We start from the raw sequence: 18,288 nt of genomic DNA, 5'->3' as shown, positions 1-18,288 counted from the left end.
GATTCCGTGATTCCGTGTAACTTGTGACCTTGATGAAGGCTAAATCCACAGCATGTTAACACAACACATGATAGAACACAGAATAAAGCTTTAGCTCTCTGAGCAATGCCTAAGGGGGGGTGTCTCTTTGCCTGTGTTTTGTAGCCTGCCCAAATCCCCATAGAACACTCTTCCTGAAGATTAAATGGGTTTCTTAAAAACAGAAATGAGTAAAAACACAAGAGTAAACATATTTTAATACTACCACATTTAAATATTCTTGCACATAGTTAAACATAAATTCTTGACCAAGAAAAGGAAACTGAGAAATTCTGAAATTGAGTTGTTGGAAGGCAGCAAGATTGAAGACTCTTGCACTCACATTCCTGTCTCCTTTCCCTGACTGCAAGTCAATATTCCCATTCCTGCCAATACCACCCTGTCAATTCCCAAGCGGGAGAAGTCAGAAAATCTGGACCTAATTCTCTTGCATCTTACACTCAGGTCAGGAGCTTTTTGGTAACTGTATTACCTCATTCAGCCTCAGTAAATCCAAAGCACATAAAGTGCTTTTAGGGTAGGAAAAAGTTCCAACCTAGTCCCTCTTTAAATTTTAATAGCTAAAGATGAGCTAGAGTAAAGCAGCTTGGTTTCATTTAATAGAAGTGTGGAAAGTACAAAAAAAGCATCCTTCCAGGTTTATCCTCCCAGAATGTAACAACAGCCCAAGCTTAAAGCACTGCTGTCTCTCTTAAATCTTACTTTCTACTATTAAATACAGAACACTTTTCCAGAAGTATTTTGTAACTTGACAGATGAATGAACAAACATGCACACACTTATTTCTACTGCCTTGGAGGAGGGGAAAGAAAAATCTTTAACAGTGCAAACAAAATTTACAGTGAAACTTTAATGGCATTGGTAATACATAATGTATATTTTTAGCATGCAGTTATTCTGATCTGTGCACTGTGATGATCAGTCCCACCTTATTTCAGTGGAGTTACAAAAAGGCTCCACTTACAATGGCCTAACACCTCTGCTTCCCACTGTTGGCTTCCATGCGGTGGGTGTGGACACTGCAGCTCTGGAGTTCCCCTTTGCCACCTGCCTCAGTAAAGAGGACAAAGCTGGGCTGTAAAGTGAGACACAGGAGCTCTGAAGAACGGCTGGCAGCCTCCAGAGTAGATGTCCCTCACTAAGGACACAATTCTGAACCTGGCATGAAGGGACTGGCCTTGAGGGATCACTTCCTGAGAGGGGATGCCAAGGTACAGTCACAGCACAGCTTCACTCGGCAGGCAGTGAGAGCCTTTTGGGGATGCAGGACTGGGGTATGAGAGGAGCTGAATCATGGAGCCAAAACAGAAAGCCTGTCCTGTCAGCTGCTAGTGGCACAAAGGGCACCCTGGCCCCTGACAGAAGGGGGGTGGCACGGGGAGTAACTGTGAAACATCTAATGCTGGGAATAAACACCACTTGAGACTGAAACTGGGAGTGGGAAAAAGCCCTGCTGCTTGTACTTAAATCCAAAGTGTTCGGGCAGAAGCTCTTCTTTAACCCACATCCTCAATCCCTTTTTTACAGTCATGATTCTATGCAGCAGCCACTTAATATTCCAGATGTGAGTGGTCCTTTAAGCAGTGCCTGAATCAGCCTGCAGATGAGTGCCAAGCTCTCACCCTACAGCTACAGCTGGCAGCATCTCTCTCCTGCTTTCTGGGCAACTCCTACCTGCCAACCACTCCAAAAAGTGCCCAAGGTTGGACTTGGACTGACTCAGTGAAGCTCTCACTTCACTCAAGGCCCTGGCTGCTGCCAGAGGGGTGACACGTTCCTGCAGTGTCCCATGCCCACATGGGGCAGGTCATGTGTTTCACTACCCCACAGAAAGTGGCTGCCCCTTTGCAGGGCAGCCAAGGACTCTGTGGTTCACCTGCACCTTCCAGGAACAAGCAGGACTCTTTCCCTGAGAAAGGAGACTACAATTAGCAGGAGAGAATCCAGACAAACTTTGTACTCCACCCATTGAGTTTTCACAGTAACCTGTGGGACCAGCAGCTGAGGGAGATCAATGGCACTTTTAGTCTGTTTAGTCTGACAAACCCATGTCCCTGCTGGCAGCAGGGGGAAGGCAGCAACGTGAGAAGGGGGGACATTGGCCTGGGGAGCAGGGCTGGGGCCAGCATGTGATATGAGCTCTGAGCTGGACACAGGTCCTTATTCTGCCAGCTCCTGTGCAGCTGTGCCTGACCCTGCAAGTAACATAAAGTTGCCTTCCACTAGTCTTGTGTTTGAGTACCACCCTGCACCACCACATAGATACCTAAACTCTTCAAATTACCACATAAATACTTTCCAATTGCCTGCATTCCACGTGGTAATGCATTGTGATCATCATGAATATGCCATAACCTAGGTCTTACTGTGAATTTGAAGGTAAAGACACCAATGACACTCCCATTTAAAACAAAGAAGTGTTAGGGGGTGTCCAGGTATGTTAGGCCATACATTTCATGCTTTACACTTCAATGCAGGTGCATGGAAAACTAACATCAGCCTTCTTGTTTCTAAAAACAAATTCACACAGTAGGTAAAAAAAAAAATAAATCAGAAGTCTGCACAAAAAGTCATCTTGCATCTCTCTCAATCTAGGATTCAAGAAGAAAAGCAAAAGTAACTGCTACTACTTTTTGTATGATACCGGGTAGAATAAAAAAACATCACCTTGCTATTGTTGTGCTTATACTCAGCACTGTCACATCTGCTTAAACTAGACAAAGGATTTTACTTCCTTTCACTGGGAAACAAGCCAAGTGAGCTCTCACAATACATATAAAAAGTTAAAAACCCACACCAAATAATAACAAAGGCAAATCCTTACAAAACAGGCACCATGCCAATAAAATAACTTTCACACCCAAGTGCTAATTGTACCTGAACTGTCACTTTATACTGGCCCCTACGCAGGCCCATGGCTCCCATGGTGGTTAACACAGAGCTCCTGGTCCTCTGGACTACCAAACTCCTCTGGTCTCTGAAAAAAAACATTAAATCACCTCACAATAAGGCCTCCTACACCTCCACTCTCTCAGTCCACTGCTATAGCAGCAGTGATTGTGTAGAGGGACAGCAGGCAGCCTGTCAGGCTTATATAGCTCAGAAAGTACTTATTTTTACAGGCCTATCTGCTCTTTTCACCTCTACCTCGTAAGACAGAATTGCTCTGATCCTTTCTGCTCACATGGCAGCAGTGCTACTGAGGGAGCCTGTCTGTGGCCATGGGATGCTGAAGCTACTGCCACTTTCCCAAGCTGTTAGCCAGATGCTGACATGTGGCTGGTGGCAAAGCCAGCAGCACAGGCACAAGGAAAACCACAGCCAGTACCTAGGGTAATGCAGAGTTTCCCTCTCCAGAGGCTGCCAAACTCTTCAGTTTAAATGGCCATGGAGTCATTTCCATGCAGGATGCACCTACTCTCTGCAGCACCTCAGAGCTTCCAACTGACAGCATTAACCTGGGAACTGTCTGCAGGGAGACTTCCAGGCAGCCCAACCCCTAATTACATGAGACCAGTGTGACTTCAAACTAAAAAGAAGAAAGAAAAAATGGCAAAGGAAATAAAAAGGAAAAAAAAAAAAAAACAAACCCAAACCAAAACAAAGAGAAACATCAAAGCCTTCCATAAACTCATGCTACACTGGAAAAGCCACAATTATGCCATTCTTAACTCTGAGGCTGTTTGCAAGGGAAATGATCAGGAGACTTGGAAAGGGTGCTCAAGTGGATGAGGTTTGTCTTGCTCCATTCAGAGGAAAGGATTACAGGCATAAAACTGTCTGTCACACTGGAGAAGCTGGAGTCTTGAGATTTTGCCTCCAAAGTCCTGGGGACGCAGGGAAGGAAGCTATTCAGATTAAAGACAGATGCAGCTTCCTGACAGAGGCTATCCTCCCAAATTAGTGGATATTGTAGGATGTTTGTCCCTACTGGCATTAGCCCTGCACTGACTAGGTGCAAATGAGAAGAGAATCAGGATAAAAGTGTATTAGAAATATCACCACGTTATTTCAAGTTATTCTTACTCCTCTAATTTACATTTCCCTGGATGTTTCACACTGTGCATTAGTGATTCACAACGATGTACATTTACACACAGCAGGAGAAAAATTAATGAATTCCATCACTTCCCTTATTTGTGAGACTCTATGCCTGAGATGCAGCTCCCTTGTTTTATTATGCCTTTTGATCTCCACAGCGTAATCTCTTTTCCCCTTGGCAGAACTGTATAATTCTTGCTAATTTAATACGAATTACATTTATGCACTTTGGGCAGAATAAGCCTCACTATTTGTTATTTCTCACACACTCTCCTAAAACCAGGCCAAATTCCAGCTCCCTGTCCCCAGCAGTAGGTGTGCACAGAGCACCCCCAGCAGTGCCAAATGCTGACTAAGTGCATGGCACACACAAAGGCAGCAACCAAGGGGTTTGTGACACGGAACTGGGAGGAAAAGCCTCTGAGCCTTTCCTCCCATGTGAGGCATCACTTACTGCATTGCACAGCCTGTGCTGGGCAGGAAATCATGTAAATAAATAATTATGGCTTTTGTTAGGTAAGTCATGGTGCCATAGGCTCCGCTGGGAGCACTGTCATAAAAAAAGTGGCAAATTCCTGTGGCTGCGTCTTTTTCCAAGATACTGCCAGTAGCTCCAAATGATTTCTGTAAAGACACAAGCAAAAGTAGAGCAAGTTAGGCATGCATGCTTATTTATTGGAAAAAAAACCCCACCACATTATGATTTTTTATTTGTGCTGAATACTGAAAACAATTCTCTTTCCCCTCATGAAAACCCTAATCAGGATTACAATAGGGCCCACATGACTTAGTTGGATCAGTGCAAGTAAATGAAGAACATATAACTTCATGGATTTTTGTCCTTTGGGGGGAATGGGTGGGATTACTCAAATACTGGTAAGAATAATGCCTTGATAAAGCAGGACTTCACTTCAATCTACCCTTGTACTTCAGAGCATGTTAGCTACTACAAATTTACTCCCTTTAAATCTCCTGTGATTCTTATATTAATTTTGCCAAATATATTTCCAGAAGATACTTAAGTGATTTGGTCTGCCTTTGTAGGAGAAAGAGCCAGGACAAAATCAAGTTCATCACACACATTAAAAAAAGAGCAGGGGATAATTTTGAAAGGAGGAGGCTTCCCCCCACTGCCCTTTGAGCTCACCAGCTCCTGCAGAAAGAGGTCATTGGCCATGTGCACGATTCTGTCCACGTGGATGATGCCCCCGATGCTGTTCACCTCGATGTCGGAGAGGAACGTCAGGACCAGAATAGCTTCCACCAGCAGCTGCCTGTACTCGGGCTGGGGGACGTGGTTCAGCACCGACTCCACGTGCACCGCAAACTTGATTTCGCACGGGGTCATCTGGCAAGTTTGAGTGGAAATGGAAAGACAAACTGACAAATCCAAAAGACTAGCTCCTCACATCCTGCAAGCACTGAAACATATGCTCCTCTCCGCACATGGGGGCAGACTGACTGAAGTGAACAAAATGTTTGTGCAGCTTTAGCACTTACAGAAAGTTTTCGTGTTGCTAGACCTGATTCTGCAAACAGTTACACAACGTCCAGAAGCCTGCTCCAGCCCCATCACACACACATCTCACATTCAGTGCTGCTGGTGCTTAGCTGGCACGTTAACTCTTTGCTCCTCAGGCTGTGATCTCACACACTCTGCCTTGTACCTATCCTTTCTGGCATTGCAGGTGAGTTGCAAAGCCAAACTTAGTACTGAATTTTAAAAATAACCACCTGCTTAGAGGGGTGATTTTTAAACGACCCCTGAGCTTTGCTATGCAGAAATATCACTGTTCTGTTTGCAGAGCAGCTTAATTTGCACTGGCACAGCCCTGTGGATGCTATGCTGCCTTAGGAAGTTTGTGCTTATTTTATTCAATTGCTTTAAACAGCAAAATTAGATACTGTCCAGGTCTGACAGGCTAAAAATAGAAGTCTCTTTATCTACACAACAGAGATACATAAAGCTCTTCTCTCTGAAAAAAAGGCACAAACCCCACCATTTAAATTCGGCAGAAAATTCAAGCTCCCCTCTTCAGCTGTTACCACTGTTACCACAGTTCCTCAGAAAAGAAGGAAGCCAGAGACAAATGTGAGAGAAACACTCAGGAAAACAGTCTTGGACCCACTAGTACCACTCTTGCACTGATGGATTCCTATTCATAAGAGTTTCTTTTATAGATGTGAACTCAAAATTTGCCAGAGCACCTAGACAGAATCCAGCTAAGAAAAAAATGCAAAAAAATATTATGGATTTAAAGAGCTAAAGCTTTGGTTAGAAACAATCATCCTTAACTGGTATTTACTTCTGAGACTGTGAAGCCAAAATACACTGCCTGCTGTTGCAGCATATCAAAAAAATAAGTGGCAAGTAACACGTCCACTTTATTCCAGAAAGTCTGTGCTGCCTCACCTTCCCCCCAAAGGGCTGCTGCCAGCCACCCTCTCTGGAGCCTCCCAGTGGGCACAGGGGGACAGTGAGGGTGTGCAGAAGGCAGGCTCAGCAAAGGGAAAACCTGTCACAAGCCTCCTCCCAGGCCTGCCTGGCAGGAATTCACCTCCACAGACCCAGAGAAGCTGGCAGAGGTGCTGGAGGAAGGTCCAGATGTTCTAAAGGTGAAACCAAGTATCTGTAAGAGGCCCTGCTGCATCTTACACTGTCAATCCAAATATTCAGACACGTGGCTAGAAAATCATGGGCATTTTACTGTACCTCTCTGGTGGTTGAAGAAGGAAGGACATACCCATCAATGGACAGACCATGGCACTGAAACATTTCAAGAGTGAACAGAAATTACAGTTCTTGCAAGTCAATCTGAGGGTTCTCTGTTCTAAGCCAATATGTAACAACTTTCAGTTAGGGGAAAAAAAAAAGGCAAAGCAAAAAAAACCCCAAATGACACAAAAAGCCCTGTTCAAAAATATTATTTTATCCTTCCTGAAGAAGTTATTATGTAACTGGCAAAGATTAGAAATAGCCTGACATGACACACCAGAGCATGCTGTGCTCCAGCCCAGCTAACGAAGCAGAGCACTTCAGGAGCCACTACAGCAAAGGCACACAAAGGAGGGAACAAATCGATGGGAGCATTCTGCTGGAAGGGATTTGGAAATAAAAGATAACACAAAAGCAAGACAACAGACCACAAAAGCAAGAATCTTTTTTCATTTTCACTAGAACAACATTTAGTTATGTGTTTTGGATCCAGGACACCACACCTCAGGATGTCAACCACTGGGGGAGAGAAATAACAAGTGGTATAAAGGAAACGATGACAAAACCTTAATGGTGAAAAGGGAGGTTAAGGGGGGACACATCTGGGTATGTGAGGTATAGAAAAGAAACATACCAAGAAGAGGAGACAGATTTTATGAATAGTCCAAAAAGACTTTAAGAATGAAATATTGAAAATAAGCACAATACATTTTAACAGCCAAAAAAACCATACAATTACTTCCAGCTATTACATTAGGTCAGAAGTGATGCTCACTCTGCTGGAAGATCCTATTAGTAAATAACCAAGAGGTCATATATGATTTGTCTTGGCTGACATCAACAGTAGCAGCTTCAGTGTAAGGGATTTTAGAAGGACAAACCAGCCTAAATTGGTGATGCACTCTTTTCTCAACTAAGCAAGCACGAACAGCTCAGTGCTGCAAGGTGCCAAATGCTGGCCTGTATCCAGCAAAGCAGAAAAGCAGGAGAATAATCACTTTGAACTAAGTTAAAATTTGTAATTCCCTTCTCCTTCTTCCCGGAGAGTTGCATTTATTTTTACATTTCTATACCCCTGATATCCAAGGTGCTGGCAAGGACTTACTTTTCAATTAAAACCAAACTAACAAACAAAAAAGGGTAAGAATGCCGTACAGCTCAGAAGAGCCAGCAAGAGGTCTCAACACATTCTGGAAGAGTTAGAGCAGTTTTCTACTTCATTTCTCACAGCCTTTCTGGCCTGGAGCACAGAACTGCATTGCACTGCAGTGCCCTTTAAGTGCACTGACAATGTGCATTAGGCCAGGGGATGCACAACAGGCAGTGGCGGAACAGAGTCATTCAGCCAAAATTCAGCATTGGTGGTTTCAGAGAAAAACACACTTTCAAAGAAACACATGAACTTGTGTTAATGGAGCCCTTTCATGTTCAAGAGACACCCTTCTAACAGCCACTCTGGTTTCACCTGTTGACCAACTTCCACTCCTAGCAAGATGCCACCCCTGGACCACCACCTTCCCGAGTTACAGCTTGCTGGCTTCCTCCACAGCATCCAGCTTACCTTCTGAAGGATCTTCCACACTTTCTCATAAAAGCCAACAGGAACTCTGTTAATAGCACCATCCAGCCTCCTCCTGCGCAGCCACTGCCCTTTTCTGTCACCCCAGCTCATGTCCCCGCTGGAGCCAGTCGGAGAAGAACTGGTGGGAGAGGATGGAGTACTGCCCCTCTGTAAGGACATTAAAGCTTTGGTTAGTCGCTTTCTATCATCCCAAGTGCCACTCCTGGCCAATGCATTTCTGTTATAATGCTGCCTCAGAACCAGGGAAAAAATACAGGCCTTGGTGTCATACAGGATGATGGGGTGGGACGGATCATTCATCCCCATCTCTCCCCTTTGCAACAAGCTTCATTTCTCAAGTACTTCCATCATTTCTCAACAAATCAGGCAAGCACTTCAACATGGCATAACCCAGTCAAGTTCACTGCTTGGTTCAATGCAGCATCTGACTATTTTAACAAGGACAAGCTGCCTCCAGGGCAGTGTCACTGGTGTGCAAGGTGGGGAATCTGCAGGTAGTTCCCATTCACTTGGATGTGGGGCTCAAGGCTGTAAAAGTATCAAAGGCTTCAGAAGTCCAGCAAGAGAGGCCCTCATGCAAAAGTTCCATTAAAGTAAGTAGATTTAAAATTGACTTAATGAGGCCACAAAATCATCATGCCTGCCTCTCTGTAAGTATTAGTCTTGTTTCCTTTATTACCCTTGTTGCTCTATTATTTTACTCTACCAGGTCTGAACACTAAGTTAGGCAGCAGATAATTTTCAAAGTTGGGGCAATACCACCGAATTGCTGTTGTGATTTTCACACAGGCAGTCTGCCCATTCCTTGCACTCCCAGAGACTCTTCTGTGTTCTCCTCCTTTTTTGATACCTGTTACTTTTAGCCCAGAAAGGACTTCACTGAAAGAGTCATCTTAAATCCCTTTATCTCCATATAAGAAGCTACCTGAGCAATGTAATGGGGAAGGAGGAAAATGACTGCAAACTGCATGTTTGGAAAGTGCAGGCTCATAGACTCTACATAGCCAAACTCTGCAAAAAGTCTTCAGCAAACAGTCCATTTCCACTGCTACTAGCATCCATGAGGCACACGTGGTGTTCTTTTGATGTTCCAATGTTTGCTGTTCCTTTGCCCTGCAAACTGACCATGACAGACAGTACTTCCTGCTCTGTAGCTGTGTTTTTAGGGCAACTGGGAGGTGTGCCACTGACAGTAAGTCTGAAGATGCAGACAGTGAGAGCTTAAGAGCTACAGTTCTCTGCCTTGAAAGAAGATGACTTGAAGAGATACCCATGCAATTCCTATCTCAGCAACTTGAAGCTGTTCTGGCCTCCCCACTGTCCAGAGGCTGTCAGCATTTATCAACACTGCATTACTATTACATGATGAAGACACCTGTAAAAATCCAGTATCAAGTAGCTGAATCTGCTATAGTACTTTATCTGCTACAACTGCTTAAGCTTCAGAAGAACTAAATGGATCTAAATGTGAGACTCAACTTCTATTAGAACATTACTAATGAGAATTACTTTCCATTGGAGACAAGACAAAGAGGTAGGGATTGAAAACAAGGTTTTAGACAGGAGAAGGCAGAGGAAGTGTCTAGAACCAAGACCCTTACACACAAACACACACAGGGTGAAGGGCAGGCGCAGAGCTACAGATGGTGTTTTACCGTGGAAGCAAACATGCTGCTGGACATGGAGTGTCCCTCGTGAAAGAACTACAAAACAAAACCAGACACCAACATCAGACAGCCAGGAGAACAGAACACAGCCAAGGTTAGGTAACACAAAGGTGAAAAGACAAGAAATAGGGAATAACCTCAGGTACTCAGGGAAAACTGCAGCAAGCCCTGGCCTCATGCAGTGCTGCCCTTCAGCTGATACCAGGGCAGCGGCTGCTGATTCCCAGGGTGACCATGAGGCTGAGCCCACCATGCCAGGAGCCTGTTTGGCAGCCCATCCATCCATGAAGCTCCCAGCGTGGCCAGCACAAACCTCCAGTTTAAGATGCAAGCAAAAGCTTCCCTGTCACTTGGGGCTGAGGTAAAAACTGAGCTCCCTACTTCCATTCCCCATTTGTTGCAATGCCACCAGCTTCTCTTTGCATGAGAAGGTCATCTTGCTGGAGAGACAGCAGGCTGCCAACTGGATGGACAGCAGTAAACAAAAAGCTGCAAGGCACATTTTTTTGCTGAAATACTTTAAGAACTTTCTTCTAATTGCCTACCCAAGCCATGCCTTCACATTCAGTGTTAATGGTTCTGACTGAAGAAAGAACAGCCACAAAAGAGGGAGCTGCAGTTGCTCAAAACTCCAGAGATGTTAATACAAGTACTAGAAATATTCCCTGTAACAACAAAGTGCACCACCCCACCCAACCCCTGCCGAAGTGATACAACATTCACTGCTAGGCAATTATTCAGAGAATGCAGCGAGATGTGGCAGGAAGCAGCAGGAAAGGCAAACTGGGGGTGGGGGGGGGTACAAAAATAAACCCAGCCGACTCCTCCTCCGTGTAAAATACCAAGTTTCCGTGGAATGTGAAAGCAACAAAGGAACTACGTTACTAATGTCAAGAGAGGCCCAAGTATTCCAGCTCAGGCCCACCTCTGCATTTCAAACAAAATAATGCTGCCATCTAGTGCCTTGTCCCTCCTCCTTCCTGGAAAGGCCCTAATTCCAGACATGCCATTTGACTGGGAGCTCTGCTCAGACTGACCTCCAAGGTCACCTCGGGGCCAGTGCAGCACAGTCAGCAGCACCTTCACAGCCTCCCCCACATCCACAATGATGCTGCACGGGTGGCACAGCTCAAACACAGCAACCAGGTCCGGGGTCTCTGCTTCCCTGCCTGACCATGTCCCATGAAGTATCATTAACTGATCTTTCCTGCCACCAGCAAATGCTTCATGTTAAGACCATGTAAAAATGCCACTCCTTTCTGAAGGCTTATTCAATCTGTTTCATCAATCAAAGGAAAACATCAAATATTTCCTTAGATGAGGCTGCTCAAAGCCCCATCCAATCTGACCTTATATATTTCCAAGGACAGGGCATCCACAACTTCATTGGGCAACCTGTTCCACTGCCTCTCCCTTTACATTAAAAAATTGTCTTTGCATCTAATCTAAACCCACTCTTTCAGTTTCAAACTATTGCCCCTTATCCTGTCACTACAGGCCTTGGCAAAAAGCATCTCTTCATCCTTCCTTTAAGCCTCCTTTATATATTGCAAGTCTGCAATAAGGTCTCTTGGAGCCTTCTCTCTCTAGTTTGAATAACCCATGAGGAAAAATAGAACCATTCTTACAAATGTATTTTATTTGACCACTACCTTCCTATTTATTTAAAACAAAAGAAAATTACTAATAGAGACACAAAATAGAGAAATCAAATCACTCATAAAAAACCATCAGTCACATTCATTCAGAGTATTTTCATTGTGTTTTCTGTGATCTCTCCATATACTCAGTTGAAGTATAATTTAAACTATTGGACTTGAGTATACATGTATAAATTCTAGTAGTAATCATCCTCCATTCCTCAAGAAACAAAGCCTGAAGAAAACAAAACGAGATTCCTTTTCCACATGGATCTTTTTCAAAAGGCATGTGGCCCAGTATTGCCACTTGGGCCAAGTACAAGAATGAACACTTCATAAAAGCTTCTCTTTGTTCATCTGACTTTCCCTTAGCTAAACATGATAGAAGAGCTGTTTTTATGATGGACACCATGAATGCATTACAGTTTGATCAAGTTCTTCTACGTTCAGCATGTGAAACAAGAACAAAAGAGGAAGAACATTTTTGGAGGAAACATCCCTTAACTACCTTCTATTTAGCGATCAGTTTTAAAATCAAAGCAACCTTGGAAATTTCTGTCATTTAGCAGGAATAAAACCTGACATACCACAGTTTCAGAACAGCTGTACTTTCTGATGAGCATTGACAGAAAACCCTCACCTGCTTCATCTCACTCTTCAATTTAGTAATGCCACTTCTTTCTGTTTTGGTTGCTCCAGAATGCCCCATCTCATGAATAGAAATTGCAGGGCTGGATGAAGAAGAATCTACAGGTCGCACTGAAGAAGCAAATGGACATTTTTAACATTCTAGGGGTAGAAAAATAGATTCAATTCTATCTAAGAAGTTAAACAGAAATCATTTCAGAAATGTGCAATGCTCTTGGTGACAGCATCCTTTCACAGAATCACATCAAGAGTTCAAATCTGATTTATCCAGAAAGGGGCCTCAATCCATTCTTGGATATCCAGAAACTGATTTTCCAAGACAGTGAGCAACTGCAAATTTAGTCAGAATTGCAATGAGTCTCTGAGGGTCTATGGAAGAGCCCAGGAGACAGCTGATGTGCCAGTCAGGAATATGTGGGCATCAAAGATATGCTTCTTGAAGGCAGGTTAGATATGATCTTTTAATGCCTTTTGTTCTGGTTCCAAAAAATTTCTTCATTTTAAAAGATTGCCTTCCTATTACTGAAAACTTGATACAATCTTATTTCAGTGCAGGATAGCTTCCACCATATGTGTTTTGTTAATTTCACAGCAGACATACACATGTACTGGTCACCCATGATTAATACATTACCTATACCTTTATTTTACATGCAGAAAGAATAGATCCCTTCTTGTAAGACAATCTAACTTAACAAATAAAAATGAACAACTTACAGCTTCTTTCCACTCCAAACTCTTTCCCACTGAGAATATGATGTAGGAGACTTTTCATATCAAATGGGCTTAGATTCATCAAGCTCTCTGAAGCTTCTTCACCTAGTTAAACAAAATAAAGCAAAACAGAATGACAAATGTCACTGGGAAGACAACAAGCCATTAAGCTGGCTAAGGAAACTGTGAATGAAGTCCAATCACATTTAAATCTTTCGTTAGCCCTTCCTTTAAAAAAATTAATACGTAGTCACATTTCATAGAAAATATATTTCAGGACTAAACAACAAATACTCCACAGAAATAACATTATTTGCATTAATCTTTATTATGTCCTAGCTTGTGCAAAACTCCACTGAAGCTCATGATGAGAAAGCAGTTGCTCCCTTATAGAACAAGATCACTTGGAAAGGTATGACAGCCATCTCCCAACAGCAGATGACACGTGGATCTAAATTCCAGAGACAGAGTTATTCCATAAAGAATATCCTGATATTCTTTGAATAACTGGGTGCTGGGGGGAGAGAAATCTTTCATTAAGTTAAAAAAACCCATGATTTTCAAGGTTTGTAACTGCACATACAAACCAAGAGGTTAATAGAAGAATTAAACACATATCAATGAAAAGATCAACCACAAAGGGTGAAGCAAAAATGATACCATAAGTACTCTTACAATGAAACTGCTTCCTACCTGAGCATTTCAGACTTCGTGCCAGCTCAGTGGCCATCACCTGGATTATCAGACCAATGCGGAGCCGGAGCATCTCCACAAAAAGGCTGGGCTGTGAGCGGACGTACATCGCCAAGTACATAATTATCTCCTGTAAGGACAGATCCAGAAAGGCACCTGTCAGACTGGGTCTTCATGAATTTCCCTGTCTCAGAGCAAACACTGGTGCAGCACTGGTCACAGTCCAAGAAGCCTTTTTGCACAGGCTGCATACCTGTGTCAGGACTGCAATACTGATGTCTTGGCCACTAGCTTCATAAATGAGATCTGTGAGCTCCTCAGGTGGCAGTGGGCTGCAAGAAGTCAAACCACAGGTAGCAGTGACTCAGCACAACCAGCTATTAAATTCTTGAGCAAGCACTGGCATCAAATCACCCAGAACAAAGGTGCCTACAATTCTACCTGGGTAGCTGCAAATCCCTTTGAGGGCAAGGAGTAAGGTTTAAAAGCAGATAATAGCAGCAGAATGGTACCAGCAGGAAGATGAAGGGCAGCCTGTGCCCGAGGCAGAACTTACGTGGTAATGATTTTCTCACGGGGTTCTGGTGGCAGGCCCACTGTAAGTTGCTTGTGGTGTGACAGAAGGTCTGTGCATGCCTATCGTAAGGGGACAAAAAGCATGAGACCTTTCTCTGTGTCATATGGAAGTGATATGGCTTGTAATTCACCAAATCAAATTAATTCCATTTCTTTAGCAATATTTAAATGCATTTCTACTAATTACCAGATACGCAAATCCAGAAGAATGCTGTTCAATAGTTGCCAAAGATCTCCTGAGTCAACAGGGTTATGAGAGTTTGAAAGTAGCCTGTTTCCCTGCTCAGTGAAATCAGCAGCATAATGACAAGATTAGGAACTCTAGTGGGGCTGGCAGATCAATAAAGGCTTTCATCCTTTATCATATGATAAAGTTTTGTTCTTTATTTAAGACAATAATATTTTTATTCAATGCAAAGTTTGGCAGCATTAGTTAAAAAATCGTGTGTACTAACATATCTCCTAAAACAAACACCCAGCATACTGCATCACATTCCTGATACAGTCTGAAATAGGTACTTTCCCCAGTACCACAGTGTTTACTCTTTCATATTGACCTCCTTTTAAAGTGGATGTTCAGTTTACCTGTTTTAGTATCCTGAATCAAAAAACATCACAGAGCAGTGTTCCTCTGATTTTGAAGAGTTTATTTTCACTCCCTTAATATGGAAGAAAACAGATAATCTCTATTCTTCCTCCCCAGTTCTTTGTCAATACCTTCTCAAGTTAACATACATGGCTTTTTGTGAGCGTGTCTGTACTCCTCGTCCGTTGTGTCTTAAGAAGGCAAAAAGTTCTGTGCTTTATGAAGTACCATGCAAAGTGATTATCACAAACTGCTCCCCATAGACAGGACTGTCACTAAAATAAGGCATCCTAGATGTGACACAGAGCCTTGAAAATGGCCAGGAATTACAGAAAAAGCTCCTCAAAAATATGCAAGGATTACTAGAAAATTAAACAAATACTTTCAGAATACTTGGGAGGAAACCTTTCTGTAATGATCAAAATCATATCTGTACTCTTAACAGTGGATTTTTTTTTGTTACCACTTAATAGTCATGGATATTTAAATGGTTCCAAACATCCATTCACAAGGCAGACTGTTGACCCAAGGGGATGGAAATGGGCAGAACATGATTTTGTGTCATCACTAGCACCCTAACATAGCAGTGCTCCAAAAGTGTTCATACACTTTTGGAGCATATCACAACAGCAATAGACAATTACCAGTGACAACTGCAGCATTCAAAGCACACAATTAAGCTTCTCCAATTAACAGAGATGAAATGAAACCTTCACAACTATTTACAGTGTGACATTCTCAGTCCATGCCAACATTAGCACAGTTTGCAGTACAGATGAAAGATAAAGATGTAGTAAGACTCTGGATCAGAAAAACAACCAATATTTAATTAAATAAGCTGCACTATATATGCTGTAAGGTATAACCAGAAGAAGGGCAAGCACAAACCCCAACAGCAAACTGGTAGTTTTATGCCTGTTCCCAGGCAGGAAGCTGAACCAGGATTATTTGTATTTCATACCTCAGCCAAGACTTCAACTCTCTTTTTGAGTATGCCAGAAATGTAACGGATTAAGCCCCATTCCTGATTGAGGCCTGCCTTTCTGTAGAGCTCATTGAGGAGGCAGTGAACAGTGACACCATACTGTCCATCCAGCTCTGTGTCCCAGTCAGCACCTCTGCCACAAAACAAACAGGAGGTAATTGTCATCAGGCATGACGATGAACTTTACCACACAGCTGGATTTTGACTGCTTTGTTCATGTTGGTGACAGAATTAAATACCAAATGGGACATCTGTGCCTTCACCACAGATTGATTACATGTGGACAAAATCTTCTTGATACCAGAACTTTCACACTAACTTGAGCACTCACTCAGCTGTGAGCCAGCAACTTGAAAATGAACCACCTGAAGGCTTTCCTACCGGACTTTAAACTGAGCATTCACACGGACAGTTTGCTGGAGGAACACTCCATGTAGTGCTTTGTCAGAGCAGAATTCAACAATATCTTCAGTACTGCTGAAGACTACACCCATTTTCCAGATCCTTCAGGGGGATTTTTTAGCCATTCCTCTTTCTTAGCCATTAACTAAACTTCTGTGTTGCTTATGCCATTACTGAAAAAAGCAAAGGAGATTTCTGTTCCCCTCTTTTGAAATTCACTTTTGAAGCTTGCTTTTGAAATTCACTGCATTATGGCTTCTCTTTGGTAATGTTTTGAACTGTCACAGAATGACTTTTCAACTCCTGCTGACAGAGTCCACCAGAGGTCCATCTGCCTGCCCAACAGAGCCTCCCCTGGTGAAATTACTGGTGTTACAAGCAGTTAAACAACAAAACATATTTTTTATAGGATTTCCTTTACTCTTTAAGAGAGGATGCTAAACATTTTGCTTGGGAAATCAAGAAGATCAAAGATGTCCACATAGGAGGCAGACTAAAATAAACAAAAACGCAGTCTTTGTAGCAGAAGGGAAGATCATCTGTGATTAACACATACTTGTCTTTGCACCAAAAGCTAACTACCTGACAGGTTCCAGCAGTATTCTCCTGCACAGGAAAAGAAAACAAGCTCAATAAACACCCTCCAGATGATGATTCCGTTGTTTCTATTTGTACTTTGTTCCCATCAAACCAATTCAATAGCAGGTGTTTACTAACTCTAGCAGATGGGTCCAGACTGCTTCCAAGAATGTTTTAAAAAGTACCAAATTTTAGCCAGTTGTATACTTAAATATGCAAAGGGATTAGAGGAAAAATAGTGAACGCTCATTAAAATTGCATTTTGCCTTTAGTTATAAAATGACAAGAAGAATTTTCCCTCCACTTTCGTTCTTGGGTATGAAAATCACACCAAATCTTTGTGAACTTCAAATGGAGTGCCACAAGTACAGCAGCGTGTGTTCTCATTCATGGAAAGGATTTGTGCATCTAATTTGTGAGCCCTGGAGACTTTATGTATTTGCAACTGTGTGCCAATCAACTCTAGAATATGCACAAGTCTTCTTTTGTATCCAAATAATTCCTCTAGTCAAACTAACTGAAAATATGATTGTTAAAGCCCCAAATATTTCCACTGTCCCCTCAAAACACTACCTGAACAGGGGAAACCTTTTGCACAAGAATAATCAGATATCTGTGACCAAACTTAAAGATGCTGAAGTTCATACTCAGGCAACTTACTTGAGTATATGCAAGATATACAAGATATCTGCTTGATCATGGAGTGTTGGACATTCTTTCAGCTGATCAACGAGCTTCCTGCAATCCAAATCACCATGAGCATCTTTAGGTAAGTGCAAAACATTTTCATGGTCCTGATAACAAAGATGGATGAAAAATCACAAGACATGACCTTGAAAAAAGTAGCAGATATGTAATTTCCTGTAACTTTAATTAAAACGGCATTTAAAAAATCACAACAGTCTTGCAACAAAGCTCTGCACTTGAAATACAGACACATCACTTAGTTCTTGCCAGGGTACTGAAGACATAGAAAGAAACCCTTAGAATGGAACCTTGTATCTATTTTTCTTTTTTTTTTTTTTTTTGACAAAACAAAGAAATGGAATTATCTGCATGCTTTTTCTGTCATCTTATGTTACTTGTAAAAAGAAAAGCAGAGAAATACTATCCTTTTTTTGTTGAAATAATTTAGCGCTTTTTGAGTTCCATCTCTAACCTGTATGTAAGTGGTTCTTTATGAATATTGCCATTATAAATTTTCTAAGCTTATGAAAGCAAAATGATAACCAATCAGATGATGTAATCTTATGGTGAATTCTTGGATGAAAAGAAGTTTTGTTTAACAAGCTGTTCAGCAGTTTATATAATCCTAAAATACCATTTCCACAAGTAGGCAGAGCCTTGCGTCCAGCACAACCTCATCTTCATGCCTTGAGGTGGGATTTGGCTGGTGCCTTAAGGACATTCACACATTCCC

At 42.4% G+C, this 18,288-nt stretch overlaps 1 protein-coding gene across 1 annotated transcript in view; it reads right to left on the bottom strand.

The window, feature by feature from the left end:
- Positions 1-263: 263 nt before the first annotated feature.
- The window catches only part of PHKA2 (phosphorylase kinase regulatory subunit alpha 2), a 46,167-nt gene continuing 28,142 nt past the window's right edge, over positions 264-18,288 (bottom strand). Inside the window, exons 21-33 of the mRNA XM_084201483.1 lie at positions 17,529-17,662; positions 15,864-16,020; positions 14,297-14,376; positions 13,994-14,072; positions 13,741-13,870; positions 13,051-13,152; positions 12,326-12,444; positions 8,358-8,525; positions 6,794-6,847; positions 5,228-5,428; positions 4,535-4,704; positions 2,917-3,016; positions 264-1,114 (exon numbers count right to left, since the gene is read on the bottom strand). Coding sequence (XP_084057609.1) covers positions 1,010-1,114; positions 2,917-3,016; positions 4,535-4,704; positions 5,228-5,428; positions 6,794-6,847; positions 8,358-8,525; positions 12,326-12,444; positions 13,051-13,152; positions 13,741-13,870; positions 13,994-14,072; positions 14,297-14,376; positions 15,864-16,020; positions 17,529-17,662 — 1,599 coding nt within the window. The 3' untranslated portion in view covers positions 264-1,009. The remainder of the gene's footprint in view (positions 1,115-2,916; positions 3,017-4,534; positions 4,705-5,227; positions 5,429-6,793; positions 6,848-8,357; positions 8,526-12,325; positions 12,445-13,050; positions 13,153-13,740; positions 13,871-13,993; positions 14,073-14,296; positions 14,377-15,863; positions 16,021-17,528; positions 17,663-18,288) is intronic.

Source organism: Fringilla coelebs (assembly GCF_963513975.1).
Source record: "Fringilla coelebs genome assembly, chromosome: 2".
In the NCBI taxonomy this organism is placed as follows: Eukaryota; Metazoa; Chordata; class Aves; order Passeriformes; family Fringillidae; genus Fringilla; species Fringilla coelebs.
This window is presented reverse-complemented; position numbering and strand designations above follow the sequence as displayed.